Source organism: Bufo gargarizans, chromosome 2 (genome assembly GCF_014858855.1).
Source record: "Bufo gargarizans isolate SCDJY-AF-19 chromosome 2, ASM1485885v1, whole genome shotgun sequence".
NCBI classification, from domain to species: Eukaryota; Metazoa; Chordata; class Amphibia; order Anura; family Bufonidae; genus Bufo; species Bufo gargarizans.
Window position 1 is genome coordinate 212,768,432 of NC_058081.1, and position 20,006 is coordinate 212,788,437.

The 20,006-nt window shown below is 43.8% G+C and overlaps 1 protein-coding gene across 1 annotated transcript in view; it reads right to left on the bottom strand.

Moving 5' to 3' along the window:
• The window catches only part of LOC122925784 (collagen alpha-1(VII) chain-like), a 556,601-nt gene that overhangs the window by 17,261 nt on the left and 519,334 nt on the right, over positions 1–20,006 (bottom strand). The window contains 1 exon segment of the mRNA XM_044277135.1: positions 1,363–1,429. Within this exon segment, the coding sequence (XP_044133070.1) occupies positions 1,363–1,429 (67 nt within the window).

A 20,006-nucleotide genomic window follows, 5' to 3' on the forward strand; every position in this document is an offset into this window, starting at 1 on the left:
ATGGTTGACCAGACATAATCCTACCATAGATTGTCAAGCAAGACAGATCAGTAATTGGAGTGATTTCTGTATAGACAACTATCTCATCGCGTCACTTACTGTGGTATCCACTAAGGTGTTACCCCTGTTTCTTTCAGATTTTTTTCTGATGTATTCTGAGGGTGGAGATCAAGAGTTACCTCCTCACGAGAGTATGATTGTCCGGTCAACCTTTTTCCCGGAGCTAAATTGCCAAATTCTCGGTTGTATAATCTTTCCCAACCCGTAAGAGTGGCTATGCGAGAGTATATTACCGAGAGTTTGGCAAACGGACATATTAGACCATCTAAGTCACCGGTGGCAGCCGGCTTCTTTTTTGTTATAAAAAAGATGGGACCCTTAGACCATGTTTAGACTTCCGAGAGCTAATGTCATTGATGGTGTAACAGAAAACAAGAACTTACAAATAAGGATCTGACTGGCTTGATCCAAAACTAAGGAACAAAAGGATGACCCCTATTAAAGCCCTGAAGCTCTCCCTATCTTCCCAGCCCATGCAAAGATCTCAGTGATAGAAGGTTGCATGTCCACGTACCTAGACTGAATGACACCTGAAAACCTTATAATAGTGAGGGGACACGACCACCAGCTCCCTCCACTTAATACGGAGGGAGTCAGGGTCACCTAGAACCAAGCCAACAAGAAAACAACAAATACAGAAATAGACTTAACTGAAAAGCCCAGCTGTAGCAACTTCTAGCAGAGAACACAATCCAGGATGTAATATAAACCGCAAGGTGAGGCAGTATGGGGAGGAGATATATAGGGAGGCAATCATTGCTAATAGATGACAGCTGGGAGAGGGAGGAGAGATGTCAAAATGAAAGCAAAACGAAAGAAGATCATGCAAGAGGTACTGAAGAATGTCTATCAGAACTTCTCAAAGATCTTGTGGTGACAGCTAAATTGTATCACTGTCCATGATGTTTATCCCCTTCCCTTGATCCCGGATTTATTTGATCAGATTGTCGGAGCCAAGGTGTTTTCCAAGTTGGATTTAAGAGGGGCTTATAATAAGAATCAGGGAAGGGGACGAATGGAAGACGGCCTTTAATACCTCTGAGGGCCAATTCGAGAACTTGGTCATGCCCCTTGCGTTGGCCAATTCCCCGGCAGCCTTTCAGCACTTTATCAAGAAATTTTTCATCATTTGGTGGTGAGGTTTGTTGGTATTTACCTCGATGACATACTAATTTACTTGCCCGATATTAAAACTCATCAGGATATTTAAGACAAGTATTACTGATCCTCCGGGAGAATAAGTTATATGCTAAGTTAGAAAAATGTGTATTGGATGTTCAGGAGCTGCAGTTCCTGGGTTACCTGCTTTCTTCCTCAGTTTTTCGGATGGATCCCGAAAAGGTCCATGCAGTATAGGACTGGGATCGACCTGAAAATCAGAAAGCGCTGATACTACAGAAAATGTATCCTGAATTATTCTACTGTTGTCATGCCTTTGACCGATATGACCAAGAAAGGTGTTGATTTCTCAGTCTGGCCTCAAGAGGCATTACATGCTTTTTCAGAAATAAAGAAATGTTTTGCTTCTGCTCCCATTCTGGTGCAACCTGATGTGTCTCAGCCTTCCATTGTGGAAGTAGATGCATCAGAAGTGGGAGTCGGAGCAGTTTTGTCACAGGGTCCTTCTCCTTTTCAAAAAAACTCTCTTCTACTGAAAGAAATTATTATGTTAGTAATAGAGAGTTGCTGGCCATTAAATTGGCCTTTGAAGAATGGCGTCTTTGGTTAGAAGGAGCGATTCATCCCTTTACGCTAATTACTGATCATAAGAATCTGGCTTACCTGCAATCGCGAAGCGTCTGAACCCAAGGCAGGCCAGATGGTCATTGTTTTTTACCAGATTTAATTTTGTGGTCACTTATCACCCTAGGATCAAAAAAGTCAAGGCAGATGCTTTGTCACGCAGCTTTCCTGGGGGGGGGGGGGGGATTCGGAGGACCTGCTCTGATTTTGGCTGATGTGGTTTCTGCCCTTTATCCTGAACTTGAGGCAGAGGTGTTGGATACCCCTGGGAGCAGATCCACTGTGGATCAGATTTCTCGAAGATTCTAGTGGCCAGGTTTGCGTAAAGGTGTGGAGGGTTATGTGGCAACCTGTGAGACCTGTGCACGTACCAAGGTGACTCATACTTGGCCTTTAGGATCTCTTCTTCCTTTGTCCATCCCATCCTGTCCCTGGACGCATTTGTCCATGGACTTCATCACTGATTTGCCTAGTTCCTCTGAGAAGACGGTGATTTTGGTGGTGGTGGACCGCTTCAGTAAGATGGCGCACTTTATACCATTATCAGGTTTGCCCAATGCCAAAACTCTCGCTTAATTGTTTATTGATAACATCGTGAAATTACACGGCATTCCGTCTGATGTGGTGTCTGATAGGGGGACACAAATTGTTTCCAGGTTCTGGAGGGCATTCTGTACTCATCTGGGAGTTCAGTTGTCCTTCTCTTCGGCTTTCCACCCTCAGTCGAAACGGACAAACTGAGCGCACTAACCAGAATCTGGAAACTTATTTGAGGTGTTTTGTCTCTGAGAATCAGGAAGAGTAGTCTTCATTTTTGGCTGAGTTTGCCTTTAATAACTGTAGACAGGAGTCCACTGATAATTCACAATTTTATGGTGCATATGGGTTTCACCCTTAGTTTGGTACCTTTTCTGGGACTGAGTCCTCTGGTATACCTGAAGATTAAAGATTCTCTTCCTCATTGTCATCTATCTGGCGGAAGATTCAAATCAATTTGAAAAAATGGGCAAAATATATAAACGTATGGCTGACAAGAGACGTATGACTGGTCCGTACCGGTGTGTGGGTGATTTGGTGTGGTTGTCCACTAAGAACATTAAGTTGAAGATACCCTCTTGGAAGTTGGGCCCAAGATTTATTGGTCCTTACAAGATCTCTGCCATTATTAATCCAGTTGCGTTTCGTCTCGAACTTCCGCAGGCTTGGAAGATCCATAATATGCTTCACAGGTCTTTGTTGAAAAACTATGTGGAACCTGCTGAACCAATCTCCCTTACCACCTCCTCCTGTCTTGGTAGATGGTAATCTGGAGTTTCAGATCTCCAGAATAATTAACTTGCGTATTCTTTGTGGTTCCCTTCAGTACCTCGTACACTGGAAGGGTTACGGCCCAGAAGAAAGAATGTGGTTCCGGCGACTGATGTCACTGCTACTCGCCTTCTGAAGGCTTTTCACAGGGCGCACCTGGATAAGATTGGTCCTGGGTGCCCGGAGGTCACCCGTAGAAGGGGAGGGGGTACTGTCACTGCCTGCCCTGTGAGAGTTCTGAGAAGATTGGATAGACTTGCAGCATGTGAGTCTATCTAACAGGTCTTTCTGTGTTTCCTTTCTGTTTGTTGTTGTGGGCAGGATCCCACCTCTCCACAGGCTCTGCTCGTTAGCTGTTTTAGAGGCTCTATTTAAGTCCGCCTCTTACTGCTGACTTTGCGGTTGATATTTTCCTTCTGGAGTTCTATACTGGTTGTGGATCCTCTACTTCCCTCTTGTCTCAAGCTATGTCCTCCTGTTTTCTCCTAGTCTGTTTTCCCTGTTGCCGTTTGTTTACTTGGTGTTCCTCTTATCCCCACTTGCCGTGACAGAAACAAAACTTTTCATTTTTACAGCCAAGGGGTGTAGTTTCCAAATTGGGGTCACTTTTTAAGGGTTTCCACTGTAGAGGTACGTCAGGGTCTCTTCAAATACAAAATGGTGCCTAAAAACTATTCTAGCAAAATCTGCCTCCAAAGTCCATATGGCGCTCCTTTCCTTCTGTTCACTGCCATGTGCCTATAGAGCAGTTTACCGCCACATATGAAGTATTTCTGTAAACTGCTGAATCAGAGTAATGCATATTTAGGTTTATTTTGCTGTTAACCTGTGTTGCAAGAAAAAACTGATTAACATAAAAAATCTACCAAAAAAGGGAAATTTTAAAATTTCACTTCCATTTTCTTTAATTCTTGTGGAACACCTCAAGGGTAACTAGGTTTGTAACATCAGTTTTTAATCATTTGAGGGGTGTACTTTATGGGTAGTTTCCATTACATAAGCCCCCTCAAAATCACTTTATAGCTGAATTGGTGCTTAAAAAAATGGTTTGGGAAATTTTGTTGAAAATTAAAAAAATTGCTTCTAAACTTCTAACGCCTTCTAACGTTCTAAAAAATTAAATGACATTTACAAAATGATGCCAACTTAAAGCAGACATATGGGGAATGTTGATTGATAACCATTTTTTGAGGTATTACTATCTGTCTTCAAAGTAGAGAAATTAAAATTTCAAAAATTGAGAATTTTTCAAAAATTTGGGCAAATTTTGGATTCTTTTATAAATTAAAGTGAAATATATCAACTCAAATTTACCACTGTCATGAAGTACAATGTGTTATGAGAAACTGTCTCAGAATGGCTTGAATAAGTAAAAGCGTTGGATAAGTAAAAAAGTTATTACCACATCAAGTGACACATGTCAGATTTGCAAAAATCAGCTTGAAATTTAAGGTAAGAAGGGGCCAGGTACTGAAAGGGTTAAACATATAATCTTCATAAAATAAATATATTAAAGGCGTTATCCCATGAGTAATGAAAAAAATGAAAATCAGAGATCATATAGTACATGACAATTTGTAACAAAGAACCAGCTCTGTTCCTCACATGGGTCCAGAGATCTCCCAATTCATTGCTCTGCTAGATTTATATGAAACTGGCAGCTCAAGGGGCATGTCTTTTCTGCTGCAGCTAAGGGGGCGTGTCTCAGCTCTCCCTATCACAGCTCAGGAGGCAGGTGAAGGATGAAACTGAGCATGTGCGGCCATCTCAGTGAGACGGACAAAGAAATAAAACAAAGAACAAGCAGTATGTGGCGCTATACGGAAACTGTAGAATATTCTTGGTGGAACACCTATAATCAATAAATTGCATCTAACCTTCAAGATTTGGCAGCGGAATAGGACTGGGTGTTGTCCATCTTTGAGATTTCTATACAAGGCTATAAAACTGGAGCAGATGATCGTTTGTGTATGCATTATGTGGCTGCAATGGCTCTGATAACCCAGAGGTAAAGAGCTTCTAAATTGCAGTTGTATCTTAAAAGGCTTATGGACAAATGTTGGGGCTCCATGCTCTATTAAAGGGGTTCTCCAGGAATTAAGAAAATTAAAATACTTAAATATTACTTTAGTATAAATATATTCCCAAATACATTTCATTAGTTATAATGGCTCATTTTGTCTAGGGAGCAATCATTAGGAGAATTAAAATGGCTGCTGTCCTATCAGTACACACAATAGCTGTCCTAATCACACAGCAGGACAAGTTACTTTGCAACACTGAAGTACAGAAAAGCTTTAAAACCAGCTTAAGTGGAGAGAAAAAAGCTAAAGCGCTCATTGTGGAGTATACCAGCGTCAAGAGGAGGTGCATGCAAATTCAGACTGTGGTAATAAGCTGTAATAAAGACATATTGACTCCAAAACAGATTTGTCCTGGAGATGAAATACTTCAGTAGACTGGGCAAACTTTAGACACAGGTTGGGGATCTGCTAAGGCCCACATCCCTCAGAGAACATTCCGTAACCGCTTGTGACCAAAGAACTCAGTGACAGAAAGTGTGAGAGGTCAAAAGGGAGCAGGAGAAGTGTTGCACCCATATTTCTGGATGTTTGTATTTGAGCTAGAGACCAAAGTGCAGACCAAATTGCTTTAGAGAAAAAACATGGACTGTTAACTACCTTTGCAGCTGTGGGAACTATAACTTCTGCAAAATTTGAACATCTGTCACTGCTGTATTTGAACTTTATCTGTGAGTAAAGAACCAATCATCAGTTAAACCTGCCTCATCATTGCCTCACACCTCAGGAAACCCAGCCTTGCACCTCAGAATTCAAGGGTACCCCACCTAACACTAGGCAGGAGAGCTTCAAAGCCAGGGAGTGCCCCAAATGGAAAGAAGTAACTACTACCTTCATTATTGCTTCAACCACTCCTATACTCTCATCTCTTCTGGGCTGGCTACATCTCTCCCGCTTCAATGAGCACTGAACAGCAACGCCACAAAAAGAGAGCTTTCATGTTGCTTCCCATTGTGATGATATCTGATTGTGGTGGCTGGATCACTACAGTGGGCTTCTATGGGATCAACTCTGTATTAGAGGACTGGGTATGTGTTACGGCTCATGCACACGACCGTATGAATTTTGCGGCCTGCAATAAACGGATCAGCAAAAAATACAGATTACGTCCGTGTGCATTCCATATTTTGCGGAACAGAACAGCTGGCCCCTAAAAGAACAGTACTATCATTGTCCATAATGCGGACAATAATAGGACATGTTCTATTTTTTTGCGGAATGGAAATACAGACATACGGAATCAGAGTACCCACGAAGTAACTTCCGTTTTTTTTTGCAGACCCATTGAAATGAATGGTTCCATATAAGGTCCGCAAAAAAAACGGAGCGGACACGGAAAGAATATACATTCGTGTGCATGAGCCCTTTGGAGCATGATCAATGCAGACATAAATCCCTGTTAAAAATGTTATAATACTTTTGACCATGTTTTGACCAACAAAAAGATGAAAAAGTATAAAATATTAAATAGTTGAAGTATGAAATGAGAAAAAAAAAATCAGTTGTTACACAGTGGTCTTGGATTTGTAGTGTGGACCTCCTCTTTACAGCTCCTGGCTACTGCAAGGAGGGGCACCAGAATAATTTAGCATTTTACCGCTTTGCTGCATTTTAAGATATACCAGTTAAAGTCATTATTAAAAGGGTTTTCTAGCCCCAGGGATTATATTCAAGCAACTGACAGCTAGTGTAAAATAACAAAAGGAGAAATACTCACCTTACCAATCCCCCACCACTCCTGTGCTGCTTCCCTGGTTCTTCTCAGGTCTCTGTTCACCAGGGTACAGCGATATTGTATTGCCACATGTGACCACTAGCCCTTTTGAATCTAGAGGAAAAAATCTGCAGACTGTCTTGCAGCTGATTGGGAAAAGCAGCTTTATAAAAAAAACTGACAAAGCGAGTGTGGGAAATGGCAAGTGTGTTCTGATATAAAGTGTGTTCTGTCTTAAGTGTGTGACTTGAGATAAAGAGACTTTAGATTCAGAGACTCTAGGAGGGAACTGCATTTATTCACTTCATCTTCTTTATTGCATTGTATAGTTTACCTTGTTTTTAGTTTCAGGTGTAATCCCCATTTGCAACTATGTGTTCCATGATTGACAATGCAGTCCAGTGCACTTCTTTTCCTATGTATGCAGTCCTTGATCAGCCATTTGAGGGTGCATATTGCTGTGCAAAATGTTAGCAAATTGGATGTAGCCCAGGTCCTGAATCTAAATGAGAAAATTGCAACATTGAGTTGCCTTGATACCATGGAAAGGAGTTTACTGCTCACTAAGGAGGCACTTGATAGGGTAGATTTGGGGAGGATGTTAGTATAGAGGTGAAGGGAAATTAGGTAGATAGCTGGGTAATAGTAGGTGGGGAAGAGAGAAGAGTGCCAGGGAAGTGGCCCAGATCAGACACACCCCAACAAGTTTGCCAAGTTGGCAGATAAGGGGAATGTTAGTTGAAGGGTAGCACTGCTGCAGTAAGATACTTCCTCTGCCAATAAGGAAATGTAATCTCCAGTAACGAGGGGACTAGGAATGCAGGGCAGGTCATACAGGTGCTGGTAGTGGAGGTGTCACGGCTGTTTAAGGGTAACCAGAGCATACACAGTAAGAAGAGCTACTGACCGGACCCAAACTAGGGAAGAGAAAGGGTGACCCCTGTCAGACCCTCAACACTCTCCCTATGCTGCTAAAGCACATGCCCGGATCCAAATGGTGGAACGAGGCATGCCCGCGTACCTTAGACTGATGAGCCCTGTAACCCCTACAATAGTGGAAGGGGCACGGCCACCGATGCCCTGCTCAGAATATGGAGGGAACCGTGGCCACCTTAGATCCAGTCAGGAAATCACCAGGTACACAACAAAGTCTGCACACTTAGCTGATGGAGCTGTAGCCGCAGAGAAGACGGATCCAAGGGCCGCTGGCAATATCCGGAGTGCTTACAGCAGCAGAACACAGGTCCAGAGAACTAGTAGCTTAAGAAGTGAAGATACTCAAGGCAGAGCTACAACTGAAAAGAGAAGTATAATCCACGCCCTGCAATAGGAGGAGGGGTGATTTAAAGGTAGGGAAATCAAACGCAGGAGGAATAGCTGAGAGTAAAGACCTCATCACAGGGGCGGAGAGACAGAACAGTGAGAACACCTCCAAACTCTAAGTGGCATCATCACAGGGGTGGAGACACTGAGCTGTGAGAACGTCTCAAAGCTCTGGTAGTGACAGTACCCCCCCCTCTATGGGTGGACTCCGGACACCCAGGACCCACCTTCCCAGGATGAGCCCTATGAAATGCCCTGATAAGGCGAGTGGCTTTAATGTCCGACATCGGAACCCACATCCTCTCCTCAGGACCATAACCCTTCCAATGAACGAGGTACTGAAGAGAACCGCGGACAATGCGAGAGTCCACAATTCTGGAAACCTCAAACTCCAGATTGCCATCAATCAAAATCGGAGGAGGAGGCAAAGAGGAGGGTACCGTGGGCTGGACATATGGTTTTAAGAGAGATCTGTGAAATACATTATGTATCTTCCAAACCCGTGGAAGATCAAGGCGGAAGGCAACAGGATTGATGACTGACAAAATTTTATAAGGCCCAATAAACTTGGGACCCAATTTCCAGGAGGGAACCTTCAGTTTAATATTTCTTGTAGACAACCACACCAGATCACCCACATTCAGGTCCGGACCAGGCACACGTCTCTTATCAGCCACACGCTTATACTTCTCACTCATCTTTCTGAGATTACTCTGAATCTTTTGCCAAATGGTAGACAAAGACGAGGAAAATCTCTCCTCCTCAGGTAAACCAGAAAGAGCCCCTCCCGAGAATGTCCCAAACTGCGGATGGAACCCATATGCACCAAAAAATGGTGACTTATCAGAAGATTCCTGACGACGGTTGTTCAAAGCAAACTCAGCAAGAGGGAGAAATGAACACCAATCCTCCTGGTTCTCTGCCACAAAACAGCGCAAATATGTCTCCAGATTCTGATTGAGGCGCTCAGTCTGACCATTCGACTGCGGGTGAAAAGCCGAAGAGAAGGACAGCCGAACCCCCAGGCGAGAACAGAAAGCCTTCCAGAACCTGGACACAAACTGCGTGCCTCTATCGGAAACAATCTCAGAGGGAATGCCGTGCAATTTAACAATATGATCGACAAAAGCTTGCGCCAACGTTTTAGCATTGGGTAAACCAGGGAAAGGAACGAAATGAGCCATCTTGCTAAAACGGTCCACGACCACCAGGATCACCGACTTCCCCGAGGAACGAGGAAGATCCGTGATAAAGTCCATGGACAGGTGTGTCCAAGGACGGGAAGGTATGGGTAACGGGAGAAGGGAACCTGAAGGTCGTGAACGAGGGACCTTAGCGCGAGCGCACGTCTCACAAGCCGCCACAAAACCCTCCACAGACTTACGAAGAGCCGGCCACCAAAATCTCCGAGCAATGAGATCTACCGTGGCTCTACTCCCGGGGTGACCAGCACAGCATGGACCTTCTCCGGATCCATGCGAAAACCAGAAGCAGAGAGGAGAAAACCCAGAAATTGAATCTCCGATACCATAAAAAGACATTTCTCCAGCTTGGCATACAGTTTATTTTCCCGCAGTGTCTGCAGGACCTGAAAAAGATGATCCTGATGGGTCTGAACATCAGGGGAAAAAATCAAAATATCATCAAGATACACCAATACAAATTTCCCCATTAAATGATAGAAAATACTATTAACAAAATGCTGAAAGACGGCCGGAGCATTCATCAGGCCGAAAGGCATAACGAGATTCTCGAAATGCCGTTAGGGGTATTAAAGGCCGTTTTCCATTCATCCCCCTCTCTGACCCTGACCAGGTTGTACGCGCCTCTCAGATCCAATTTGGAAAACACCTTGGCCCCAACAATTTGGTTGAAGAGGTCCGGGATCAGAGGAAGGGGATAGGGATCGCGAATCGTGATACGGTTTAGCTCCCTAAAATCTAAGCAAGGTCTCAGAGAGCCATCTTTTTTTTTAACAAAAAAAAAACCCGCGGCAACAGGCGACTTTGAGGGACGAATATGCCCCTTCTCGAGACTCTCGGAGATATATGTTCGCATTGCGAGTCTTTCTGGTTGTGAGAGATTGTAGAGGCGTGCCTTTGGCAGCTTGGCACCGGGAATGAGGTTAATGGGACAGTCAAACTCCCGGTGAGGAGGTAGCTCCTGAACACCGCTCTCGGAAAACACATCCGAGAAATCAGAGAGAAATGATGGCAGAGTTTTAGTAGACACCTCTGCAAGAGTGGCTGTGAGACAATTCTCTCTACAAAAGTCACTCCACTCATTTATTTGCCTTCCTTGCCAATCAATAGTGGGGTTATGTCTAGTGAGCCAGGGTAGCCCCAAAACTAGAGGAGAAGGCAATCCGTTAAGGACAAAACAAGATATCTCCTCCACATGCATGAGTGTCACCTACAGCTAGCCGGATATTGTGAACAATGCCTTTCAGAGATCTCTGCGAGAGTGGGGCAGAGTCAATAGCAAAAACAGGTATATCCTTTTCTAATGTACAAACCTGAAAACCATGCAAGGCTACAAATTGAGTGTCAATAAGATTGACGGCCGCTCCACTATCGACAAAAATCTCACAAGGAATGACTTTGCTCTCTAGCGCCACCCTGGCAGACAGGAGAAAACGGGAACTGCAGGTCAGAGGAAAAGCATCCATTCCCACATCAACTTTGCCCAAAGTAGCAGATGAAGCAGAACTTGATGATCTACCTCTTGAGGTTTTTCTCTTATTATCGCTCTTAGTACAGTTCAGGAATCTCCTAGACGGACAAACATTTGCCAAATGACCTATGCCCCCACAACAAAAACACACCATATTCTGAGGACTAAATCCTCTTTTATCAGGGGCAAGTCGGCCTAGCTGCATGGGCTCCTCCTCAGAGGGGAGCGAGACAGGATGAGACCCCTGCATAATGAATGAGTCCGCACCATTGCCCCTAGACTGACAATGGCTGGACGGAGAGGTCTTGTTTCTTTCCCTTAGACGCCTGTCAAGGCGTACCGCTAATGACATGGAAGACTCTAAGGACGTTGGTCTCTCATGGAAAGCAAAGGCATCTTTCAAACCCTCTGAGAGACCATGACAGAACTGACTTCGGAGTGCAGCATCATTCCAGCCTGAATCAGCTGCCCATCTCCGAAATTCAGAACAATAAAGCTCCGCAGACAGTTTGTTCTGGCATAGAACACGTAAGTTCGATTCTGCCAGAGCAACACGATCCGGGTCATCATATATCTGCCCCAGGGCCACAAAAAATCTTTCCACGGATCGAAGGGAAGGATCCCCTGATGGCAGCGAAAAAGCCCAAGTCTGAGCATTACCCCTGAGCAGGGAGATGACAATCCTCACCCTCTGTTCCTCATTACCAGAGGAGTGGGGACACAAACAAAAATGGAGTTTACATGCCTCTCTGAAGCGAACAAAATTCTCACTGCCCCCGGAGAACGTCTCCGGAAGTGAGACCTTTGGCTCGCAACAGACTCCATGAGCCGGAGCAGAGCCCAATGTTTGTAGCTGAGTCACAGATTGACGGAGATCCGCTACTTCCAAAGAAAGACCCTGCATGCGGTCAACCAAGCCAGAAAGCGGATCCATGTCAACAAGGACGGTTTTGGTGGATTATAATGTCATGGCTGTTTAAGGGTAACCAGAGCATACACAGTAAGAAGAGCTACTGACCGGACCCAAACTAGGGAAGAGAAAGGGTGACCCCTGTCAGACCCTCAACACTCTCCCTATGCTGCTAAAGCACATGCCCAGATCCAAATGGTGGAACGAGGCATGCCCGCGTACCTTAGACTGATGAGCCCTGTAACCCCTACAATAGTGGAAGGGGCACGGCCACCGATGCCCTGCTCAGAATATGGAGGGAACCGTGGCCACCTTAGATCCAGTCAGGAAATCACCAGGTACACAACAAAGTCTGCACACTTAGCTGATGGAGCTGTAGCCGCAGAGAAGACGGATCCAAGGGCCGCTGGCAATATCCGGAGTGCTTACAGCAGCAGAACACAGGTCCAGAGAACTAGTAGCTTAAGAAGTGAAGATACTCAAGGCAGAGCTACAACTGAAAAGAGAAGTATAATCCACGCCCTGCAATAGGAGGAGGGGTGATTTAAAGGCAGGGAAATCAAACGCAGGAGGAACAGCTGAGAGTAAAGACCTCATCACAGGGGCGGAGAGACAGAACAGTGAGAACACCTCCAAACTCTAAGTGACATCATCACAGGGGTGGAGACACAGAGCTGTGAGAACGTCTCAAAGCTCTGGTAGTGACAGGAGGATTCAGTCATTAGGGGTGCAGATAAGGTGATATTGAACAGTGTGTTGTCTTCCTGCCACAGAATTTTGACGAATTGGCGATTGAGTTGATAGATTACTAGGAGAGGCTGGGGATGACCCTACAGTCATGGTGCACATTGGCCCAATGAGAATGTTAAAAGTAGGTTGGAGGGTTGTATTGTAAGGGAATTTTTAAGTACTGATTGGTTCTTTCCCCTTTAATTCTGTTCTCTTTAATTCTGTCTCTTTTATATTACCTTTAATATTTTGTATAATAATGTTTTTCTTGTAATGTAGTGGGTTAGTTAGTATCCATCCCCCATTGTGCTGATAAGACCGCACTCCTGATTGTTTATTTACTTTGTATTATTCTGTATGTGTATTTATATTTAATAACACATAGTAAATATATTTATTCACTTAGCCTGTGTAAACTTACTCATTCTCAAATCTTTTGAATTCACGTTACAATGGTCTTTCAAAATTTTAGGGATTTAGGTAAAAAAAACTCAGGTCACAGACCTCAAATGTACTATTTTCTGAAATACTATATGTACCACAAGCCACACCAGAAAAGCATCTGGAGTTTTTGGAGGTAAACAAGTGGCTCAAGAATTGGTGCAGAAAGGAGGGGTTTGGGTTCCTGGAGACCTAGGCTGACTTCTGTGTTAGAAACAGGCGCTCTGATAGGATGGCTGCACCTCAATGGAGAAGGGGCAGACATCTATCTTCAAGATGCAGTGGATGCCTCATTAATGTAGCAGACTCTTCGGTATGAATAGATTATGGAAAATATCTCTTCATTGACCTTTCATATATTTATTCATAGTTATTAGATTGCCACGTGATCAACTAAATAGTGTCAAGTGTGCTTTTTTGGTACTGCAATCTACTCTCTCTCCAGGAGCAAATATACCGTTGGTGCAAACTGTGCAGATGCACAGGGCCTAGTAAGAAAGGGGCTCACAGTCACCTTAAATAAGCTTATTACTGTGTATTAGATTGTATGCAGGGCCATCTTTAATATTGACTGGACCCTGGGCAAAAATTTACTTGGGCCCCCTGGATCCCGCCGTCCCACACCTTAGTAGGCAATCACGCCCTCCACCACAACACACACACACAAAAATCCACACCCCTGGTAGAGTCCAGTGAATGACTGTAAATACTTCCAGTTCCGAAGACTCCAGCGGCTCAGGATCAGTGCTTTGGGCAGCTGGGCTCAGGCTGGAAGTGGGCACCGCTCTGCAGGAAGGAGACCAGGGCTCGGCTCACCCTAGTGTTACAGTGCACCCCAGCACCCCACAGTATGCAGTATAGCACCCTATAGTATACAGCACCACACAGTATGCAGTATAGCACCCCACACTATATAGTAGAGCAGTATAGCAGCCCACAGCATACAGCACCCCACAGTATACAACACCTCACAGTATACAGTAGAGCAGTATAGCACCTCACCATATACAGCACCCCATACTATACACGATACAGCACCCCACACTATACAGCCCCCCACACTATACAGTACAGCAGTATAGCACTCCACACTATACAGCACCCACAGTATACAGCCCCCCACAGTATACAGTACAGCATTATAGCACTCCACACTATACAGCACCCACAGTATACAGTATACAGCTGCCCACACTATACAGGCCCCCCACACTATACAGTATACATCCCCCCACACTATACAGGCCCCCCACACTATACAGGCCCCCCACACTATACAGTATACAGCCCCCCACACTATACAGCCCCCTCACTATACAGGCCCCCACACTATACAGGCCCCCACACACTATACAGTATACAGCCCCCACACTATACAGCCCCCCCACACTATACAGCACCCACAGTATACACTATACAGCCCCCCAACACTATACAGGCCCCCCACACTATACAGGCCCCCCCACACAGTATACAGGCCCCCCACACAGTATACAGCCCCTACACAGTATACAGCCCCCACACAGTATACAGGCCCCCCACACAGTATACAGCCCCCCACACAGTATACAGGCCCCCACACAGTATACAGCACCCCACACAGTATACAGGCCCCCACACAGTATACAGGCCCCCCGCAGTATACAGCCCCCCACACATTATACAGACCCCCACAGTATACAGGCCCCCACACAGTATACAGCCCCCACACAGTATATAGGCCCCCCACACTATACAGGCCCCCCCACAGTATACAGTCCCACACAGTATACAGGCCCCCCACAGTATACAACCCCCCACAGTATACAGGCCCCCACACTATACAGCCCCCCACAGTATACAGGCCCCCCACAGTATACAGCCCCCCACAGTATACAGCCCCGCAAAGTATACAGACCCCCACAGTATACAGCCCCCCACAGTATACAGCCCCCCACAGTATACAGCACCACACTATACAGTAGTTTACAGTATATTAGCATAACAGCCCCTGTCACCTTTTTCTGATGTAATCTTCACAAAAAAAGCTCCACAGTTAAGGCAAACTTCTCCTGCAACACTCCTGGTAGGACCTGTGATGACCTCATAGCCATGTGACCAGTAATATTGCTAGGTTACTAGTCATATGGTGATGATGTCATCTAAGGTCCTAGATCACATTCACAGCTCTAACAGTACGATGCCTGGCCTCAGTGTTGGCAGGCATGGCAGCACCCCCTGTGTAGCTGACAGCTTGACACCCGGGGCAGTGGCTAGCAGGGCTCAAGAGGCTGCTGCCTTGGGCCCCCTAGGAGCAACTGGGCCCAGGGCAGCTGCCCCTTTTGCCCCTTGGTAAAGACCGCCCTGATTGTATGTAAATGTCTGAAATTCATAGCTAACGGTTACTTATGGATTGGTAGAGAGACATAAGGGAGTGTTTAAGGGGCCTATATACTCCTCCTGCATGGGGGCCCCTTGTCTGTTTGTGCGCCCCTCTGTCTTTCCCTCAAAAGTGTTTTCAGATTTTATGTAAATCTAGCTTGATCACTGTAAAAGGAAAAGCTCTGTAACTTTGTAATAGATTAACAGGCCTGATTTCCAAAAACTGCCTAATAGGAAAACTGGCCTTGGTGCCCATATCGACCAAGCATACCTTTCATTTTCCTAAAGTTGTTTAAAGGAAATGTGTCACCAAAAATGTGATCTGCCAGTTAACACCAGGTAGTAACACATCCTATTTTCTAATCTGTTTTTATTTTCTGATTGCAGATTTATTTGTTCTGTTTAAGAACATGATTATGGGGGCGGCCATCTTGCCTAAGCTGTTCCTAACCCCATTTACACAGCAGTAAGAAAATTGCTTTACGGCAGCCACATTGGCCATAGACACAATGGTCAGGAGGGTCCCCACTGACTTCTATGGCAGAGTTTTCTAGGCATACTCTGTGACCTGTGCAGAGGTCATTGTACAAGGAAAGAATATATAAGCTTTAACAGTCACCTATTGTGAATGGTGGATCCTGTCTTATCTATACACAGAGATGATATAATTACAGGCAGGATTAGAATCACAGATAAGGAGATAACTATAGTAAAGTGATCTGTACAGACCAACAAGTGGCGCCTATTATTAGACTTAGTGGCTTAATAATATCTGGTTTTAATTGGCTTAGTGGCCAGTGTGAAAACTACAGATTTTATGGTTTTTGTTTAAATATAGATATTGACATGGAAATTTAAAAATAACATCATAAAAAATTATTTAAAAATATGTCAAACATAGAAACGTGATGGGTCATTTTCTTATGACACATTCCTTTTAAAGAGGGATTTGCATCTCAGTGATTCAGAATACCTGTCTTATGTGGCACCCAGAGGTGGCTGGGGTTAATGGAAACAGATAAGCAGCAGTGCTATGGTGTTTTCTGCAATTCCTAATGAAATGAATGAGAGTTAAAGGGAACATGTCACATTGAACTTGGTGTATGAGCCGCAGGCAGCATATTCTGGGCTTTGAAGACAAGGAGACGGTCCTATCAGTGATTGACATCATCCCCTCTATGACTGTGTATACAGAGGTAGCTGTCATTCACTGAACATCTCATAGACTTCAAAGTCCAGAATGAGAAGGAATTTTAATGTATACAATACAAATCATACTGAGTCTTTTCCCATAAAACTACATATCAATCTGCTCAGCTCCTCCTGTTTTATAACATGTGGTCTGCAGCTCAGACTCCAGGTGCAATGTGACAGGTTCCCTTTAAGGAAACAGCATAGCAAAGCCCACTTGGCTGTTTCTGCAACCATTTCTGACTGACGCATATGATGAATATTCTGACCTCAGTTATGAATAGCTGAGATGTGAATATACCCCTTTAAAACAATTCTGATTGGTTGAGATGGGAAACGACGACAGTTTTTTTCTATTTAGAAACTTACGATAAATGTGTCTGAATCATCACCATTTTTAAGATCTCTGTTTGCAGTGAGTGAAAAGGAAGATTCTTATTTTTACCCAATGCCTAGCCTATGTATTGATAAGGCTGATTTTTCCCCTGTACTCTCTACCTCTTTTTTAAATCCTGAGTGACGAGGAAATACAGGAGCAGGGCACATGAATAGAGCAGATCAATAAACTAGTTATACTTATCAGTATGCTGTATTGCTTTGTATTATTTTTTTATTCTTCCAAAACTTTCTAAATAATTAGGGCAACATATTTAGCTGGTGGAGCCACTATAATATTTTCAAATGATCCTGCTTTAAAATATTGTTAGCTCCTACTTGTTTCCATCTTCAGATTTCACAGCTCTAGCAGGGACATTTTAGCAAAATGTAATCACATCCGTCTGTCCGTCAGTTAGATGCATTTCTGGTTAGTTACTATATTGATTTCTTATACTTTTTTTGCTTCTGAGAATTACAGTTGTATGGTTTTGATGCCAATGTCATATGTAGTCATTTCAGTATCTTATCTGAACACCTACCGGAAGAGATTAATAGTATGTCTTATAATATTCCATATGTAGAGTAGATTTCCTGCGTACAGGAGCAGTCATGAAACCTCGAGCTGCCCTCTTATACACCCACTCACTGCTTCTTAGTTTTATAGTTACAAAGTTAATTGTAGATGGTGAAAAACAAGACAATTTTGCTGAAAAAAAAAAAAAACAGATGGAGATTTAAAATACACCATACTCTGTATTTGATTCCTGATAATATCCTTTGGCCATAGCTAGGCTTCCTACACTTGGCACAATCATTTAATCTGCTGCCCTGCTTCTGTATCTAAGTGCTGTGGCTAAGCTAGAGTGGTTAATGGGCACCCAGCGAGGCACACCAGCACATCCTATCTAGCTAGGTCCAGGGTCAGAAAAAAGGTATTACATCTGTCCATGCGTTGTGCTTGGTATTGCAGCTCAACTCCTTTCATGTGAACTGTAATATCCAACATAACCCACAGACTGATATGATACTTTTTCTGGATAAATAATTTATATCCATTTCTGATCCACAACCACTGTAATATTGACTAACATTATCATCTTCACAAATCTGAATGCTCTCATATTGCTGCTACTTGTAGTCGTTATTTGCTTTTAGATAGATAATGGATAGATAGATAGATAGATATGAGACAGATAGAGCAGATAGATAGATGATGAGCTCTATTCATTGTGGGAATAGGACTAGGTGAGTATTGTGTTTTATATTTATTAACACTAAGGGGCTTCACTATTGTAAAGGGAACATGAGGGGGCAGCAGTACTGTAGGGGGACATAGCTATTGTGGGGAAACAAAGAGGAAAGGTGGCACTAACGGGGCATTCAACTGTCGCTGTTGTCCCTCCTTGAGACAGGTGGGAGGTATAGAAGCTAAAACCAGGTGCGGATAGTAAAGGGAGAGATAATATATAGCAGATTCTACTTCTCTTTTTTTGAATCCACACCATGTTTTAGCTCTAAAACTGCATCTGAAAACCTGATCCAATCCTGATTGTGTACAAACAGCCTTATTTTAATTCCTCTTTAGTCTAATAATTTCGGTTAGCAACATAAATGATGACAATACTAGGAAACTATGTTGTCACAGTCACTAGAAGCTTTTAGAACGTGAATTAAGCTCCACTGAACTGACAATTACCCTTTATTGTACTTATGTTAGCTATCTTATCTTACTTTATGTGATATTGGTGATGTTTTCCGGTCTGAACCTAGTGGATGACTGCCAAAATAATTAAGAGCTCAGGGTAGATGGCCAATCTACCTGATATACTTCAATTCCTGACATCTGAACACACACATTTCATATCAATGTATATCCTGTAAATGTAAAACGTATTCCACATCACCTTCAATTCCACATTACTTTCAGAATAATGCTCTGTCAGATTTCCCACTATGCAAATGATCATTGTGAAATACATATACACAATTCATAAGAAGCTCTTTAGGCTGGGGCCAGGGGTAGACAGGGAACTTAAAGGCCCCTTTCACACGAGCGAGTTTTCTAGGTGGGTGCAATGCGTGAAGTGAACGTATAGCACCCGCACTGAATCCTGACCCATTTATTTCAGTGGGTCTGTGTACATGAGCGTTTTTTCATGCATCATTTCTGCGTTGCGTTAGAATCGCAGCATGTTCTATATTCTAAGGCCTCTTTCACACGGGCGTCAGTTTTTTTGCCCGGATAAGAGGCGGGTGCGTTGCGGGAAAATGCACGATTTTTCAGCGCGAGTTCAAAACATTGTCATGCGTTGCACTCGCGTGAGAAAAATCACGCATGTTTGGTACCCAAACCCGAACTTCTTCACAGAAGTTCAGGCTTGGGATTGATGTTCTGAAGATTGTATTATTTTCCCTTATAACATGGTTATAAGGGAAAATAATAGCATTCTGAATACAGAATGCATAGTAAAACAGCGCTAGAGGGGTTAAAAAAAAATAAAAAATACTTTAACTCACCTTAGTCCACTTGATCGCGAAGCCCGGCATCTCCTTGTGTCTCCTCTGCTGAACAGGACCTGGGGTGAGCATTAAATAGAGGTTAAGGACCTTTGATGACGTCACTCCGGTCATCACATGGTACGTCACATGATCTTTTACCATGGTGATTCACCATGGTAAAAGACCATGTGATGACCGGAGTGACGTCATCAAAGGTCCTTAACCTCTATTTAATGCTCACCCCAGGTCCAGTTCAGCAGAGGAGACACAAGGAGATGCCGGGCTTCGCGATCAAGTGGACTAAGGTGAGTTAAAGTATTTTTATTTTTTTTAACCCCTCTAGCGCTGTTTTACTATGCATTCTGTATTCAGAATGCTATTATTTTCCCTTAAAACCATGTTATAAGGGAAAATAATAATGATCGGGTCTCCATCCCGATCGTCTCCTAGCAACCGTGCATGAAAATCGCACCGCATCCGTACTTGTTTGCGGATGCTATGCAATTTTCACACTTCCCATTCACTTCTATGGGGCCTGCGTCGCGTGAAAATCGGACAATATAGAGCATGTTGCGATTTTCACTCAACGCACAAG